Source organism: Anser anser (genome assembly GCF_964211835.1).
Source record: "Anser anser genome assembly, chromosome: 1".
Classification (NCBI taxonomy): Eukaryota; Metazoa; Chordata; class Aves; order Anseriformes; family Anatidae; genus Anser; species Anser anser.
Genome location: NC_139720.1, coordinates 120,999,243 through 121,016,867, shown reverse-complemented (window position 1 = coordinate 121,016,867; position 17,625 = coordinate 120,999,243). Strand labels below are relative to the sequence as shown.

Sequence of the window (17,625 nt, the reverse complement as noted above, 5' to 3'; positions counted from 1 at the left end):
GGTGGTTAGAAAGAAGGGTTGGGAGATCTGCTGGTGTTGTTTTTGCCATGTAAGAGAACCTCACATCAAGAAGAGATTTCTTGCTCCCAAAGGTCATGCCTTGGAAAAGGATGTTATAAAATTTTTAAAGTAAGCAGTTTGTGGACTTTCTTTAACTTGTCTTAGTTAACCAAAACTCACATTTATGGAATTTAAATTTATAACTTACCTAATTGCCGAAGAAGGCACACGTAAGGTACATATTAAAACTTGCTTTACAGCTGTGTATAAAGTTGTTCTGTTCTAGACCTCAGTTCATTGCTTTATTTTCCATTTCATCACAGAAAGTGTAGGCACAAGGAATAACATAAATGTGAAATTACGTACTGTATGAATACTGCTTTCATACAAACTGTGAGTAAGCGATAAGATTGAGATGACTCAAGCCTTAAGTCATATCTTCGTGGGTGATTTAATATCGCACAGATGTTTTTGCTTAACAACAGAAATATATTTCTACTTCCTTCATTCCTTGGTTTGTATCTGTTTTTTTGTTTGCTTAATTTTGCAAGCTGACATACAGGATTTTATTTCTATACTTACCCTGGGAGGTATTGTCTTTTCTGTTTAAACACTCAGCCAGGATAGTGAAATGTATTTACTGAAGGATGAGCAAAGCAAAAGGAAAAGATTGCCACCCTGTTCCCCCTCCTTGTGTTTGACTTGTAAGTATATTAGCTAAAGCAGTGTAGTATGTGGAAGATTACTAGAGACTTGTGTATCCCAAAGCTTTATCTAAAGGGTTAAACTCAATTTTATTGTTTTGTAGGATCTCTAGGAAGTGTGGGCTCGTATTCAGAAATGACTGCTGGCCAGTGAACTTTCAACCTGTGGGCCAGATCCGCACTTGCTCCTCTGCGCATGTCTTTCTCCTGGCATAGCGTACTCAAAAAAAATAGCACGAAGTTGTTGGGAGGCCAAGCTGTGTGTCCTTCAGGGAGTTTTCACTGGGCAGTCAGGCTACTTGTTGCATGCACTATGTAGCCTGACCGTTTGGGGAGCACAGCGAGCCTCAAGTGCTATGTCAAGGAAACATGATGTGACACATTTACTTATATATAAATGCTTTCCCATGTTACCTGAAGACTTTTTATTTTTTTTTTTAAGGGCTGAAAAATAAACACACGGACACCTCTTGTTAGGAGCACGGTTTGAATGAATCACCGGCAGTGCTGAGCCTTCCTCATCACTCTCTCCTTGTACAAGTTAGACATTTTAACTTACTGATTTCTTTCATGATAAGGTAGAATGCTTCATGGGCTTAATAAGTATTAACATTATGGCTTTAGACTTTAAAAACTTAGGGTTTTGAATTTGAGATTTTATTACAACAATGCTGGAAACTAGATGAAACTTGAACGCATTGACTATGGCTGGAGAAAAAAACTGCAGTCTTGTAGCTAAATAAGAACTTTGCCAAGACATTATGAGAAAGCTGGCATGGTGCCTGACCTAAAAAAAAAAAAAAAGCCTGCTTCTGAATCCATTGTTTTTGTTTGAATCTTTATTACTATGAAATCAAACACACTTAGACTAAATGAGTTAAGGAGGCTGAGACTTAGAAAGTCAGATGTTTTGGCCTTTCTCTCAGCTTACATTCATTCTCGTGCACAGATACCAGATTGTATGGTGGTATTGTCTTGTCAGACAATGCTGCAGCCACACATACATGATCCTTTCTTTAATGCAATATCTGACCTGCCAGTTCATAAATCTGACAGCTTTCATATCTAAAGATCTTTGAAGTTTGGTCACTGTCAAAAAAAAAAAAAAGTAAAAAAAAAAAAATCCATTTGCCTACTACTTGCATTATGATACTGAGTAAAGCTCTCAGGCTAATCTGTGTACCGTTAACTGAGATCAAATTTGGTTTTCTTTTCTTGCCACTTGACTTTAGCATCTGCCAAAGAAGGAAGAGTTGGTCTTCCTTACCTTGCATATTTATTCATTTGGTGCAACAAAGATTTCCTGGTGTTTCAATACCTGGTGGTTAGTTAGCATACTTGGGCGTGTGTGCTGTGCAAACAGACTGTTGAGAAGGGTAGCTGGTTTTTCTTGCTCCTGTATATGGCATGCTAGAAGCAGTCTGCTTTTGTTAAAGCAGGAAGAGAGGTGAGTTGGGTATTACCCTCTGAAGGTGGTAAGTTTTACATTTGCTGAAGGTTCTTGATATGAAATGCCTTTTATGTCTTTCTGACGTTTTATTAGACTTGTTGGTAAGAGTCCTTCCCATCCTTCTCCCATCAGAGATTTGTATACAGCTGTGGGCCTCAGAAAAGATAAATGGACACCAAGCATGTTTTGATGGCTACCTAGTAATGCCATCTTAGTTTTGTATTTAATTTCAGAACCCCGTGTGAATGACCTCAGGATATGTAGGACTGGAGTGTTTTAAGCAGCACATATGAAATGTTTCTCTTTTCATTTGATTGCCAAAGCTGGGTACATCAGATCAGAGTCCATCACGTTGTGTTACACTGTGCCAGCACTGGGTTTGGAGTTGTGGCCTCTTGGAGCATGTGCAAGAGGCAGCAGTGCCATCATGCCTGCTCCAGCTTTGCCATCGTGCTTTGGGCAGCTGTGATTCAATTCGTGGTCAGCGCCTTTTTGAGAGACAACACATCTCAACTTCTCATCTGGTCAGTTACGGCCCACCACACCGTGCTGTGTTTGGCTGCTGTTGGTAAGAGTTTCTGTGCCAGTACAGAAATCCTGCTTGTGCTTGTCCCGGATACTCCTGTGCTAGTAAATATGTGCAGCACAGACCACGTTTCTCTGCTGGCAAAGGAATCCCCACCAGCCAGCAGTAGGTGATGCTGCCTCAGTGGAGCATCGTGAGGCGATGCCATGGTCCCCCTGCTGCTGCAGCACGCATGGAAAACGCAGCCCCTGTTGCTGAGTCACGAAATGGTTCCTCGTACCAGCTTCTGACTAAGTAAACATAATGGCTTGGTGGCGGGAGTAATTTCCTGCAGCAAGCCTCTTAATAATTGAAGAAAAGAAGATGATTCCTCACCCTTCGTCTCACTGCCTCCCAGCTCTGTCTCGCTCCCCGGTGCAGGATGCTTCCCCTCCTTCCTGCGGAGATGGGAGAGATGGGGAAGGTGTCTGGGAGCTGCCGACCTGCTGCATTCAGGGCACGTGCAGCAGGGACAGTAGCAGTCACTGCACCTGTGGTGACAAGCGGTGCAGCAGGCTGCAGTGGGTTCACTGTATTTCCTCTGGTTTTAATCAGCATCCCTCACAGAGACTCAATTTCAGGGGTGCTGGGCTTCTAGTTGTCACAAGCAGCTGCGCTAACAATTAGCAAGAGGAAATGGCATGTTCTTCCATGCAGCAACGCTGGGGTTTCTCCTCTTTTGAAAGAAGCCTTAACCAGTTCTTTCCCTTTGGGAGAGTAAGTGAATGCTCTCTGGATAGGCTGGGTACCCGTATACAGTGGATACATAGGATACAGGAGAATAAAGTGCACCTTATTGTTCAGCTGTGTCTAACTTTGCAATCGTTGTGCTAACAAGTATTATTTATAGTGCATTTTCCCTCAACAATAGCTTCAGAAAGGGAGGATCTATTCTGGAAATACCATTCCCACAGGGATCGCAGAAGTGGGAAAAGTACATAAATAGTCCCCATGAGGGGTTCTTTACCTCCTTTCCATGAGGCAAGGGAAAACGAACCCATACTCAAAAGGCTCACTTATATATATGGTCTTGCCATTGTGTCACTTAATTCCTTCCTAATCCTTCACTAGTTCTACCGCAAGTCCAGCGGTGGATCGTTGCCTTACCCTGAATGAAGAAATTAATGCTCTGGCCCAAATTGAACGTAGATTAATATTAACCCCATCCTATTAGGGGGCTTTGCATTTTTCCATGTGCCCTAATTTGTGATTTAGCATTCACCAAATGCTCTGCTGTGTGAGATCTTCATTCGGTTTAGGATGAAAACAGTGACAATTCCCAACTATCCACAGGGCTGCTTAATAAAACATCAAAGGTCTGTTAAAAAGAGGATTTACTTAGACATTGTCAGTTTCTAAAAGTTAGCTGGTCTGTTCTGTTTTCAAGCTTTCAAGCCCTAAGTTGGTTGGTTCATATATTCAGCTTTTGTCAGCTGATTTATTCTGGAGAGAGAACAAAAGGCAGTGCAGGAGAGGAGCCATTTTTTTTGGTTAAATCTTAACGTGAACCACAGGCCTGGTCTCCAATCATGTGTTGTGTGAAGCAGGGAAGTCTTAAGCGCTAGTTTGTTAGAAACAGTATCTCATTTACTTACTAGCTTCCTGTTTTTATGGAGAAAGTGTCCCTGTTGTTTTCATAATTGCTATTCTTTTCTGTTATACGTATATTTGTTAAACAAAATGCTTACCGCGGAAGGCATGGGAGCTAAAACAGTCTGCTGCTATAAAGTAGGTGATGTTTTGTGTGTACCTGTGCATGGCACCTCGTGTAACAGTCCATGGAGCAAGGAAGACAATGTTTGAAATTCAACACAATTTTTTAAATGATGTCCTTGCCATAGTAGCATTAACTAAGAAGTGGGAAAACTTAGCTTACGCAGTTTAACTGCTCCTAGCACTTCGGCAGGCTTAGGTTAGAGAATATTGCTTAAGCAGAGTTAATGGTGTAATGACTTTAGAAGCAATCTGGTCTGAACAAGTATGAGTTTCTCTTAAGATATTTGCTGAAACTTTGGTAGCTAGGTAGAGACTGGTTAGGATAATCCAATTATTTTTTCACCCCAAGCAAAGTGGCAATTTCACAGCAGAGAAGAAAATCTGGAAAAGAAAAATTTGAAGATGCTGGTTTCTAAGACACTCATTGGTAAGTGTTGGCTTGCTAGTGCTGAGTGCAAAATCATTAAACAGTTGGCTGCCATTCTGGCTCTTTATAAGAGAATATCTTTGCTAATTCACAAGATATTGTAGCCTACGTAAACTTGGTTGAACATACAAGCAGGTAAAAACATATTTTCTAACAGTTGCAAAATCCCATAATTATATGATGAAAACATCCATGAGATTTTTGTCATAAATGGGACTGAAGGATCTATTTCCAGATACCAGGATTTTGTTGACTAGGCTACTGTCGATTGAGTCTGCTCTAGAGTTTCTAAGCCAATCTCATTTGGCATGGCAGGCAGTGGTACTCTTGAGAACAGCTGCAATGTTATGTTGTGGCTGGGAGCCATCATTCTTCCTGTCTCTCCTTCACTGCCCTCTTGTTGTGTGTTTCTGTGCTCCATGACTTCAAACCACTGGCACTTCCAGCCACTTCCCCTCCTGTTCCTTACCATGGCTGGGGTTTGCAGTGACTGCCTGTTGATCTGTGGCTCTAAAGTGTCTCCATTCACATGGACGTCAGATCCTACCAGCTTTTTCTACTAGCAGCTGCTTTCTCTGCTGCTGGTGGTACATGTTCTGCAGTTCAAGATTTCCTCATTGGCAAAAGTTGTAAGACCATTAATGAAATGACCTGTCAGCTGATGTACATCTGGCTCAGGATAGAGTAGTTATCTCTTAAATTTTAAGTCCATTAAATCTGTTTGTTTTCATCACCCTTACTGATACTTAGTTCTGTTCCAAAGTCTACATCCTTGACCCTATGCTCCAAGTGACAAATGAACTAACTTTGGATTCTAAGTTTGTGGCGTTGCAGGGCAATGGGGGCTGCGGTCAGCCCCTGACGCTTCGTCTCCGCCGCTCGCTCACAGTCCCTCTGTGCCCCTGCTCCACGCGGGGTCCCTCCCACGGGATGCCGTCCTTCCCGAACTGAGCCTGCGGGGGCTGCCCACAGGCAGCAGCTCTTCCAGCACTGCTCCCACACGGCTCCGTACCACGGGGTCCGTCCATCCCCCAGGAGCAAACTGCTCCAGCACGGGTCCCCCACGGGCGGGCGGCAGCTCCCCCCAGACCCCCTGCTCCTGCGTGGGCTCCTCTCCACGGGCTGCAGCTCCGGCCCGGGGCCTGCTCCTGCGGGGGCTCTCCATGGGCCGCAGCCTCCTCCAGGCCACATCCACCTGCTCCACGTGGGCTCCTCCACGGGCTGCAGCGTGGAGATCTGCTCCGTGTGGGACCCATGGGCTGCAGGGGGACAGCCTGCTCCACCGGGGGCCTCTCCCTGCACAGCCCGCAGGGGAACTGCTGCTGCCTGCCTGGAGCACCTCCTGCCCTCCTGCTGCACTCACCTGGGGGGCTGCAGGGCTGGGTCTCTCACAATTTCTCACCCCTCTCCCAGCTGCTGTTGCATGGTGTTTTTTCCCTTCCTTAACTTTGCTCTCCCAGAGGCCCACCCAGCATCATTCTCTGGCTGGGCTCTGGCCAGCAGCAGGTCCCTTTGGAGCCGGCTGGAGCTGGCTCTGCTCTGACATGGGGCAGCTGCTGGGCTCTGCTCATGGAGGCCACCCCTGCAGCCCCCCTGCTACAAAATTCTTGCCATGTAAGCACTGTACAATCCACCCCTCACTTCTCTGAAAAACATATTTAAGAATTATCATTTAAATATACATTCATTGACATTCCTCACAGTCTTCACAAATTTCGCTTATATCAACAACAACACAACCCCCACACCAAAATGAACGTAGCGTCATCAAAACACTGATAAAGGTGGAAGATTTACACACATTCCACCCATGATCCCTTCACCACATTACAACACAAATTGCTCACTATTATGATATTCTCTAACAATGTCCATTCCATGTTTTCCCTGTTACCTCTCCCAATTATTGTCCTTATCTCTTCTCACAGAGGCTGCCACTGCAGCCCATCTGCTACCAAAGCCTTGCTGCATAAGCCCAATACACAGTTGTGGCATGTCACCTTAGTAATTTTGGACCTCATATTTTGGAAAAACCTGCCTCCCCCTGTTGAGGGCAAAATTACCCAGGATATCCAAGGATAGGCATTATGCTTAGCCAAAGGGAATTTTTGAGGCTTCCAGATATTCTGCTAAGAGTTCCAGCTTCTTTAGAGTTAAACAAAAAAGCTCAGAGAATATGTCCAGATGTCAAGGTAAGATGCAGCCAGAAGGGTCTTCTGGAGTGTTTTTTCTCAACCCTGAATTCCCAATACCAGAATACGTCTTACAAGATACTCTATTGTTATCAGCCTGCTTGTCATACTACTGCATTGTTTTACTGAAAACAAAAACAAAAACAGTTACCTGCAGGGTATCATCATGATAGAAATGGTGCTATCAGGAGCAATTTTTAACACTTTTGTTGCACTCAGTTTCTAATTGCATTGCTCATTCCTTACCCTTAACCTTTTGGTTTTCCATTTTCCAATAGAACTTGTTTTTCTCCATCAAAAAAAATTTCTCGGAATTATGCTATATGCCACCTACTCTACTGCTGCAAGGCAAACTTGCAAACAAAAATTCAGAGCACCCTGACCCATCAAACAACTTAGCTTGTTCTCTCACTGCTGGGCTTGGGTCGCTGTTCTGTGCCAGAGACCCATGCTCCCTAGACCACTGTGATGTTGAGACCTGATTGGGTTGAAAGTACAGCTTTCACCAGGCCTTTTTCCTTGGCAGTTCAAGAAAGAATTTACCCTTATAGATAAGTGTAAGTTACATACTGGATTTCTTCCTTTGCTTACAAATAACTTGGCCTTAGGCATGGTATTGAAAGAAACACTATTTTCAAGAATCTAAGAGTTAGCATAGTGATCCTGTGCTTTTTTTCTTCTTCTTCTTTTTTCTCTCTTAAATGCAGAGAAACAAAGTAAAAATTTTCCACGTGTTGTTCATTCCTTGACATTTATATGTTTAATATTACAATCTAGCCAGAGTTAGCACTCTGTGGTTTATGTTTGTTTCCCACTTTTCAATGACAGTTAGTACATAATTGGCAGTCCTGAGTTGTATTTCTGACTTGCATTGACTGTGTGCTGTTTGTTGTGTGACTTTTCTGTCCCATTTTTTTCCCTGATAGAAGTGACAGCGATATGGATCTGTATTGCTGAAGTAATCCCGAGATTTATTTTAATGTTGTACTGGGGAAAAAATAAAAGAAAAACTAGATGAAGATACATATATTGCCACTTGTGTATAATTTATCATCATCTTCATTCATTTGAAAAATTTTAAGATTAATTGAAATAGAGGTTAGGAAATATCAGAAGAAATTCCCATGCAAGAATACTCTAAGGAAGAATCTCATTTAAATTTAAATTGTGACTTTTGTATCCTTTGCTAATAAGTAGTCGGCTAACTTGAAGAATAAAGTTAATCAAAACCAAGATTCTGAGGCATATTAATGAAAAACAACACAAGAATTTCATTTGATGCCATTGACAACAGCATTTGCTTCTTTAGCAGTTGTTATGAATGAAAACTGAAGGATATTTTGTCAAATACCCGTAGTCCTTTTAGAATGTGAGCACTGTTGCTCCAATTCTCTGTGCTATTTATCTTTGTCAAAAGCTTTCCAAACTGTTGAAAGCTAAGGAAGCAAGGGCTGCTATTAAAATAAATATGTACTGGAAAATGAGGAAGAAAGCTAACAGGTTTTGTAACAGCATTGAGCATTGTGGTTGGGCACTCTCCTGTAAATGTCAAAATTCTTAAAAGTTCTTTTAGTTCTTTCAGCATTCGTAATAGAAAATAAATCTGCATTCTCCTTGGCACACGTGCAGCTATATATGCACACAGATGTATTTGCACTTATGATAATGTAGGTGCACTTCTTTGAGTGTAAATGTGGTTTATGTTCATATATTACATGTAACGTGTGTGTACTTTTCAAAGTACAGTGAGTATCTATTCGCGTAAATTCTTTTTATTAAAGTATCTTGGAGGTCATGCATTGTTTCAGTATGAAACTTGATGTTTACTTACAAGACTGTGAGGACTGGATGTTCCAACCAGTTGACCAGAAGTTTTGGATACTTTTTCAAGCAGCTTCCTGGTGACTTTTTCCAAAGAGGGTCAAGTTCAATGCTCCACTGGAGGCTAGGGTGCCTCTTCTGTTTTTGCTTGGAAGTTGATTTCTGCTTAGAAATGACAAAACATACAGAGTGAAGTTTGTCTTACTTCAGGGTGGCTACACATTAACAAGTCGTTCTTGGGTTTTGTTGTATTTAGTGGGCTCTTCTAGGACTTGTAATCTGAAACTAAATGTCTACAGTAGGTGGATAAATCACTCCTTAAGAGTGTAAATAAATCACTCCTTCCTGTTTCTCTGAATTGACTGTGAATTGCGCGTGATGGGTGACTTGCTGAGACACAGATAAATACATGTTATTGGGTGAGTCTTACCTTCAGTGCTGCCTTTTGAAGTCTCTCCACTTCTTAATTGTTACTTTTCTCTTAAAGTGATTTCAGAAAAATGAATAGATTCCCCCCCCATCCCCACCCCTGATGCTTATTACTATTAGGATGGAAGTATTACAAGGTGAATACAGTCATTTAAGTGTATTGCAGTAGGGAAATAATTGCAAATTGTATTGCACTAGACAGAGCCCTCGTGGGAGTATGATAATCATCCATTACAGTAAGTAAACAACAACATAGAAAATATGAGATATATGTATTCCCTGAGATAACCTGACAGTGCAAGTAGGCATTCATTCTTTGGTGGTTTTTAAACTGGTATTTGATTAAGCCTTAAATCAGACCACAATGGTAACGTCAAGATGATTTCCATTTGTTTCTTTTGACTTTCAGATAGTTTGAAATAATTATGCCCAGCTATTTTGTGGCTCTGAACTACAATTATGCCAGGAAGTTGATTCTGCAGCTGTTTCTGAACACAGATTGAAGGCCTGCGGCGTGCCAGAGAGCATCGGCCAGGACACGGGGGCATTCAGCAACCAGGAAAATTACTGGCTTTTTTGAGGAAGAAGCAAAGAGGAAACCTTTATTTCTTGTGTAGTTGGAAGGCAGAGCAATACAGCTTTGACACCTGGTTAACTTCAAGAAGCATTTTTCAACATACCTCAACTGTGAATCTTGTAACTCGGACACAAAAGTGCCTTGGGACTTGAGCAAATAATTCATTGGAAGAATTGCTTGGACAAAGGACTCACTGAAAAATCATGGCGAAGCACTTGGAGATCATCAATCTGTCATTTTTGTTGGAACATGAAAGGGAAATGATATTGGGAGTATTGAAGAGAGATGAATATCTGAAAAAAGTTGAAGATAAAAGGATAAGGTAACCCTTTTTATTATTCTTCTTTAAAAAATAATTCTCTGGTGTAGATATTTATATGGCTCCCAGTGAAGATTTTCTAAATGCTTTGGGAGAATGATAAGTTTTGTGAGGTGGCACAGTTAATTACAAGTCAAAATGTGTTGAAAGAAAGAAAATTGCTTGCTAGTGTGGCCTTCTATAAATGGAAGATCATGATGTGTCCATTGCTTCAAAGCAAAAGAGTAAGAAAGCTAATGGACCTCAAACTTCAATCCCAGGCCATGTATTGATGTAGGGAACTGCAAGAAGGCTAGTGATTTTGTTCTGGTAATCATTTCATATAAGTCTAATTTGCAATGTATTGCCTATTCATAGTTCAAGTTTAATAACATTTAGAACTACAGTATTTCTTGGAAAGCTGCCATTCGATTTTCATAAGCTTGTAGAAAGCTTAAAATGTAATGGAAATATGGCGTAATGAAATCTGAGTGCTTACTCTAAAAGTACATCCAAATTCTCTTGGTTGATTTCAGTACTACATTTAAAATCCCAGAATTCTTTTTCATTCTCTCAAATGTTCAATTAGCCTCAAGGAAATGAATATATAAGCTGGGTTTCTGCATGGATGCCCTGAATTCAAGAACATCTTTCAAATACTGAAAATGTGTTTCACTAAAATAAAAGATGGTTTAATTTTCTTAGAAATGAAATACTTTATATTCTAGTAGACATGTTCAGAGTGTCCTTGAGAGCTTAACACTCATGCTGGCAACAAGTGCGAGAATATACAGCGATGGTTTTTGAATTTCAGATTCTGTAGATTTTGCCCGGTTTGGCTAAATTTATCCCACGTGAATGGAAGGTTTTAGTCAGGCTCTTGAAGCTTTGTCCTCTGAGAACAGCTGTATGCGTTGTGTCTTTGTGTGGGAGGGGGATGCTGGGAGGTGTCACAGGGAGAGAATATGTGTGTGGGGGGGGGGCTGTGTACAGGAGTCCATACAACACAGGGGAAATGTGTGATAACAACCTTTTTCTTTCTCTTGCAGTATTTACAGAGCAGGGAGGAGGAGGGACACTTCATTTTTCACATGGCTTAGATTTACTAATAAATCAAAGAATAAAACTGAAAGTCTCAGGTGTGGCTCAGAACAAACTGATGGGTGGCATAGAGACTTCAGGGGGTGTTAATAGAGCTCACGTGTTCTTTTCTGAGAAAAAAGGTAAAATCAGAGTTGAGAGAACAACGTGTGGAGGCAGTCTGAGATCTAGTTATTTCAGATGATGACTCAAATTCAGTTAGTTCAGCGAAGTACCAGTTCTGCAAAAGTTCAAATGCTTTTCCAGTATGTTGTTGCTGCTTCCCATCACTTCTTGCTGCTGTCCTTTTATCTAGTGTCGGTTCTGAGAAACCGGCTCAGTGTGGATAATGTGCAGCACTCGGTGTCGCACTCGAGGCTGCCAAGCATAATGGATTACAAAGGGAAGATTTCCAGCATTTGCTGGTTTCTGTCCATGAACTCCAAGGCCAGGCTGCATTGTTCTTCCCTTTGATTTCCTAAAAAGCCTTTTAGACATGTGCTGCTGAGGCTTCTTTTGTACAAAACTATTATTTGGGAAACCATGCAGAGTTAGCCACTGGCTTTGGAAGGCTTCTTCTCTTGAGATAACCAGGTCTAAGTGCAGTGCCCTTGCAGGTGTGCAGCCCTTTTAACTGGGCAAGCACAGTGGTTCATCTAAATGGAGTGGGCTAAAACTGTCGTGCCTGTCTTGGTACAGGAGTGGCAAGAAAGGGAATTTCTTTATGATGGAGTGGGCAAATTAGTTGTTTAACCTCCTTCATCGTTTGTCAGATGAAGAAGAAAACAGAACACAAGAAAACAGATGGAGCACTGTTTGTTCCAGGCATTGTGCTCTGTTTTGTAATAGGATAAGCATTTCAAAGTAAGTATTTTGTTTTAGAAGGCTCTGGCCTCAGAAATGTATGCCGTGTATCAGTCATCTATCAAAGCCTTCAGTATTAAGAGCAAGAGTGTAACAAGTCACCAGCTTTCCCAAACCTCCCAAACCTTTCTTTCCTGTTATTGCTGTGTACCAGTCTCAAGTGGGACATGGCAGTAATAGGTGAGTTAAAAGTTTTGTATGTGTGTTTTGTTTGTTGTTGTTGTTGTTTCTTGTTCTTTATGATGTCTTTAAAAATGCTACTTACCTGTTCTTTCTGTGGTACTGAAAATCACTGCCAAACCTACTGAGAACCGAAGGCACCTCTGGAGGACATGGTTCAGCTAAGGAACCGGTGGCATTAGGGTTATCTGTATTTTGGTGCAAATGCAAAGGGCACCTCAAGAAAAGGTTGGAAATGAAGTTAATCTGAAATGTGATGCTAATTAGGATAACCTAGGTTGTGATATTAGGCTCGTACATACTTCTGGCACCTATACTAACCAGTTGGTTTTAGATTAAGGGTATTTTTGGAGTATTGTCACTGGAACATATTGTGTCTGATAAGGGTGGAATGTAGTCTGTAAATGACTTCCAAGATATGCAAACTATAAAAAGCTGGGAGGGTAACTGCTTCCTGGGAGGCTTCATGATTTTTCTTTCTGAATACAACTTGGCAAGGATATCTTTAATTATGTCTCATAAGTATACTTCAGAGGAACATGTGTTGTCTTTGAAATTCCATTTGGTGCAATCTGTTACATGTTTTATTGAAGTACTTCGCAGAAGAACAAGTCCTTTTGTATTTTTTTTAATGCATTTTTTCATTCTGGCAAGATACTTGCTTCTAGTCTACACAGAAGAATTTTTATTTGTCTCTTGTACTCTGAATCTGTGTTGATAACAGATTTTTTCTTTTTTTTTCTCTATGTCTTCAAAAGTCATCAGAAAAATAACAAAACACAGTAATACCTTGATTACTCTTAAAACAAACAAAAAAGTGGTATCAACTTCTTACAGTGTCTTTCTTTACGAGTCTCTATTCAGTGTGAAAGCAATAGTAAGTGTAGGAGGACGTCCTAGCACTGAAATTGTTAAGAGTTATATTCACTCTGCTCATACTGGTGTTCTGGAATGCAGGTGGCTGTTCTGATATTTTGATAAGATGTATAAATATTTCACCTACATGTGAGAAAAACACAGAAGGCAACACGTATGCTTTCTGTGGTCTAGTTTTGATACTATAAAAAATGTAATAAAAAAGTAACCAATTTTAATAAATACTAGGATTTAGTTATGTTCTTAAAGTGTGTGTTGTATGTCACTGGAAATTTTGTTTGAATATGGATTTAAAGTTGCAGATTACTTGTGAAAATAGCCTACAGTGTCTTAAATATTGCTCTACTATACATTTGATATCAGCTGAGTAGTCATCGTGATGGTTTTTAAAGGACAAGATTGTTAGGGTCAAATCATTCAGTCACACAGAGCTAAAATAGCTACAAATAGAGAAATTGAGCGGGGGGGGGGGGGGCGGGGGGAAATGTAGGGTTGAACATCTGACTTGCTGGGAGAAATTCGCATCCAGTGTGAAATTTGCATCCAGAGTATGTCAGTGAATACACTCTGAACTGAATGTTCTTGACTGAAATGTTTATTTTTTCCTATCGTTTTACTGGTTTTGAAGTTTTATTCTTTTAAGACCCTTTTCATCCAAACCCAAATAACACCATGAAATGAAAACCAAACCATTAGAGGGATCTATGTGCTGAAAGGGAGGTGTGCCCTGTAGCAGGTGCGTTTCATCTCATTCTCGGTTCGCTTATGTGCCCTGCTGCGTCCTCCCCAGCTGTGGTGTTATGGAAGCAACTGGGTCTGATGGCTGTGACATTTGGAGCTAGCACTTCACCTCAATATGAATATGCTACCACAGAGCAAACACGCATGACACGCTTGCTGCTAATGTACACTGCTTTCTCACCTTGACTGTGTTCCTAGACAGCTTTTAAAATACAAAGGTTCATGTCACTGTTTACAAAGCCAAGCTGTGAGTTGCCAGGCTTTTAGAAGAGGAGACACCAGTCTAATAATTGCTGAACTGAGAAAACAAAGAAGGAACATGCCAATTTCTTCCAAGAGTAAGGCCTTATTGAGTAATTACCTAAGTCATTCCCCCAGTGTTTAGGTTTCCAGAAGGTGTACAAGATCGCATCAGTCTCAGTTCTGTATTGCCAAAGAAAGTTGGCATTCCTGTCTCTTCACATAACTAAAATGGCATCTTCTTATCAGTCAGAAGCAATTTAACGTATTAACTCCATTACAGTATAGGAGAAACTTAGCATGGATACCACCCTGTGGTAACTACAGGCAAATACTCCAGCAATTTTATTTTATTTTATTTTATTTTATTTTATTTTATTTTATTTTATTTTATTTTATTTTATTTTATTTTATTTTAAAGTCTGAGTAACAAGAGTTGTAAGTGACTTACCTGCTGATTATATATTTGGACTTGTTTGTAAGCACAAAATGATTATAAATCAGTATATGGTATGGTATATGGTCTTTGTTTTTTGCAACACTGACTATAAATAATATCTTAAGGGAAGAGTTCATATGTTAAAGCATATTGTTCATCCATATGGGAAGGATGAGAAGAAGGGAAGTTGTGTGTCTGGCATCTGTGACTTCCGAAAAGTGAATTATTTCTTTTAACACACTGTTACTCTTTGAACCAGAAACTTTTCAAAATAAAGTAGTTCCTATTGCTGGTACTCTAAGGGCAGAGGTGCCTGTTTTGCTCTCCATTGTTCTTTCTTCTGTTGGTGAAAGAATTTCTGATGGTGGTTAACTCTGATATTCTTATACTTTGATTACAGTTGACTTCATCGAAGATAAGTAAGAAACCAACAGGCAATTTGTGCATTTTGGGTGGTGTGGTGTGTTGTTTTATGTTTTTTTTTGTTTTTTTTTTATTTTAATCTTGGTAATAGTTTTTAGTGGAGAGGTTGAAGGAGTAGGTCATGAAAAGGTTCATCTGTTGAAGGTGTTGTTATTCCTCTACAATATAACTTCAGTTCCCGTGCCTCCTTTCCATTCTGCTATTCATCACTCCAGTTCTTTTTCTTTGCAAATCCACTCTTTGTCATCCCCTTTTCATTGTCACCGGTATACCTCCATACTCAGATATTCTTAAGACAGTTTTTATTATTAAAAAAATCCCTGTTCTATAAGCAAAATGTGAAAATCTTTGCTTGTAAAACAAGTGCCTAACACATTTTCGATACTCAAATGGCTCTATTTTTACAATGCAAGGAGATGCCAATGTAAATTGGTAATAGCTCATCATTTTGTGAGTTGTCAATATTTACTGTTACTTTCCAGATATCATGTCAGACAGTGGAGGGAATCTGGCTGCATTTACAGAAGGCATTTAGAATCAGTCTGGTGAAGAAATTTCCTTTCTCCCACAGCTCCAGGAACTGTTTTTACCACTTTCTGCTCAGAAAAAAAAATTGTATCTGAGTTAGCAGTTGCCCAGCTCTAGATGGAGAATGTGGGAACTTACTTTCTGACGAACAGGTGCAAGATTCACAGATTCATAGAATCCCAGAGTGGGTTGGGTTGGAAGGGACCTTCAAGACCACCCAGTTCTAACCCCCTGCCATGGACAGGGACACCTCCCACTAGGACAAGATTGCTCAGAGCCCCATCCAGCCTGGCCTTGAACACCTCCAGGGATGGGGCATCCACAGCTTCTCTGGGCAGCCTGTGCCTCGCCATTCTCAGAGTAAAGAATTTCTTCCTTATATCTAATCTAAACCCTCTTCTAGTTTAAAGCCATTACAAAGACTGAAGCAATTTCATATGTTTAAACTTTTTTTTTTCTCTGGTTAGGTCTTCAATTGTAGTTGGGTGAGAACAGTTTTTTTTTTTAAATGAAATTTTTTACAACTGTTTGAACTCTGGAAAATTTAGAATAGCAAAATAAAATTAGGAATACTTGAGTTCTGTTGTTCTACATCTTTTAAGATGAAAAAGTCTTTAAAAACAAGGGGGAGAAGGAAGATGCAGAAGCAATTTGAAAAATCAAACTGAGGAATCACATATACCATGCTTTCTATAGTGCTTATCAAAAAAGAGAGTGGAAATGAGGTAGATTTATTTTTTCCAAAATAAGTGTTTGCCAAAATCCAATCGAAATTAAAAAAAAAAGGGGGGGTCTTGAAAGAAATGAGTTACCTGAGTCAGAGCAAGTAGATCATGGTTACAGTGATGACATTTGTTTAAGTGAATGGCTTGAGCAGCGCCTGTCTGCCTCTTGGAGCAGTATAACTATTCAGCTTTTCTAAACTTGGGGAATAAATGTTCTCTTAGGTAAAGCGCATTAAGAAAAATGTCTCTCTTAAGGCTACTCTTCGCTTCTTGGTCTGTGCAAGATGGTAAGGGTTTGTGATGTTCCATCTCTGGAGGCTGCAATTGCAAGGGAACGAGCACCTTTGATGCGTGGAGCCAGGAGGCAGTCAGTAGGGAAGGGCCAGGCTCCTTCGGGGGCTGTTTTGTGCTTCTTGCATGCGATGGGCGACAGAGCCTGGAGCTGTGACTGCTGGTCATTCCTTGGCTATGCTGCCTGCATGTTTTTTCCTTATGTTTTCAAGGCCTCACCTTTTCATGTTTACTTTTTCGGTGGACCTAATCTAGGATATGAGCCATTTCTTAAATTTACTGTAGGTTGTCTTCTTTGTCTTCTGCTTTGATACTCTATAAGGTATTTTAGGCCCCATATGGAAGGGTTCAGATTAAGTCATTCAGTGCTACCTGGAATACGTTACAACAAAACTCTCCAATGCACTTCTGTATTTCATCAAACAGGAGAGAGATCTTGATATAAATTTACAATTAGAGGAATGGCAAAATATTCTGCTATCATTGCCAGTAACAATTTTCTTCTTATTATCTATCATCCATCAAACGGCTATTATTATAGATGGTTTAGGAACTTCAGTGTATTATAGGATTCTTTCTCCAATAGCTTATTAAATTGGCTTCTGCAGAGTTTATTTTCTGTTTACTATGGGCATCGACCTATTAGAACCAGTCCAGAGGAGGGCCACAAGGACGCTCAGAGGGCTGGAGCACCTCTCCTGTGAAGAAAGGCTGGGAAGGCTGTGGTTGTTCAGCCTGGAGCAGAGAAGGCTCCGGGGAGACCTTACAGCTACTTTACAAAACCTAAAGGGGGCCTACAGGAAAGCTGGGGAGGGACTCTTTGTCAGGGAGTGCAGTGATAGGACAAGGGGGAATGGCTTTATACTAAAAAAGGGTAGATTTAGATTACTTTACTAGGTTAAAGGTTGGACTAGATGACCTTAGAGATCTTTTCCAACCTGAATGATTCTATGATTAGATATTTGGAAGAAATTCTTCACTCAGAGGATGGTGAGGCCCTGGCACAGGCTGCCCAGAGAAGCTGTGGATGCCCCATCCCTGGAGGTGCTCAAGGCCAGG

General features: G+C 40.7%; 1 protein-coding gene across 7 annotated transcripts in view; it reads left to right on the top strand.

The window, feature by feature from the left end:
- Window positions 1–17,625, top strand: part of SYTL5 (synaptotagmin like 5) — a 91,637-nt gene that overhangs the window by 19,127 nt on the left and 54,885 nt on the right. For 4 of the 7 annotated variants that reach the window (XM_083808109.1, XM_083808111.1, XM_083808110.1 and 1 more), the window contains one exon: window positions 9,714–10,203. In XM_083808109.1, the coding sequence (XP_083664235.1) occupies window positions 10,085–10,203 (119 nt within the window). In that variant the 5' untranslated portion in view covers window positions 9,714–10,084. Of the gene's footprint in view, window positions 1–808; window positions 4,448–4,784; window positions 4,863–9,713; window positions 10,204–17,625 lie in introns of all 7 variants that reach the window. The other 3 variants (XM_083808112.1, XM_083808108.1, XM_083808107.1) reach the window with 2 other exon arrangements.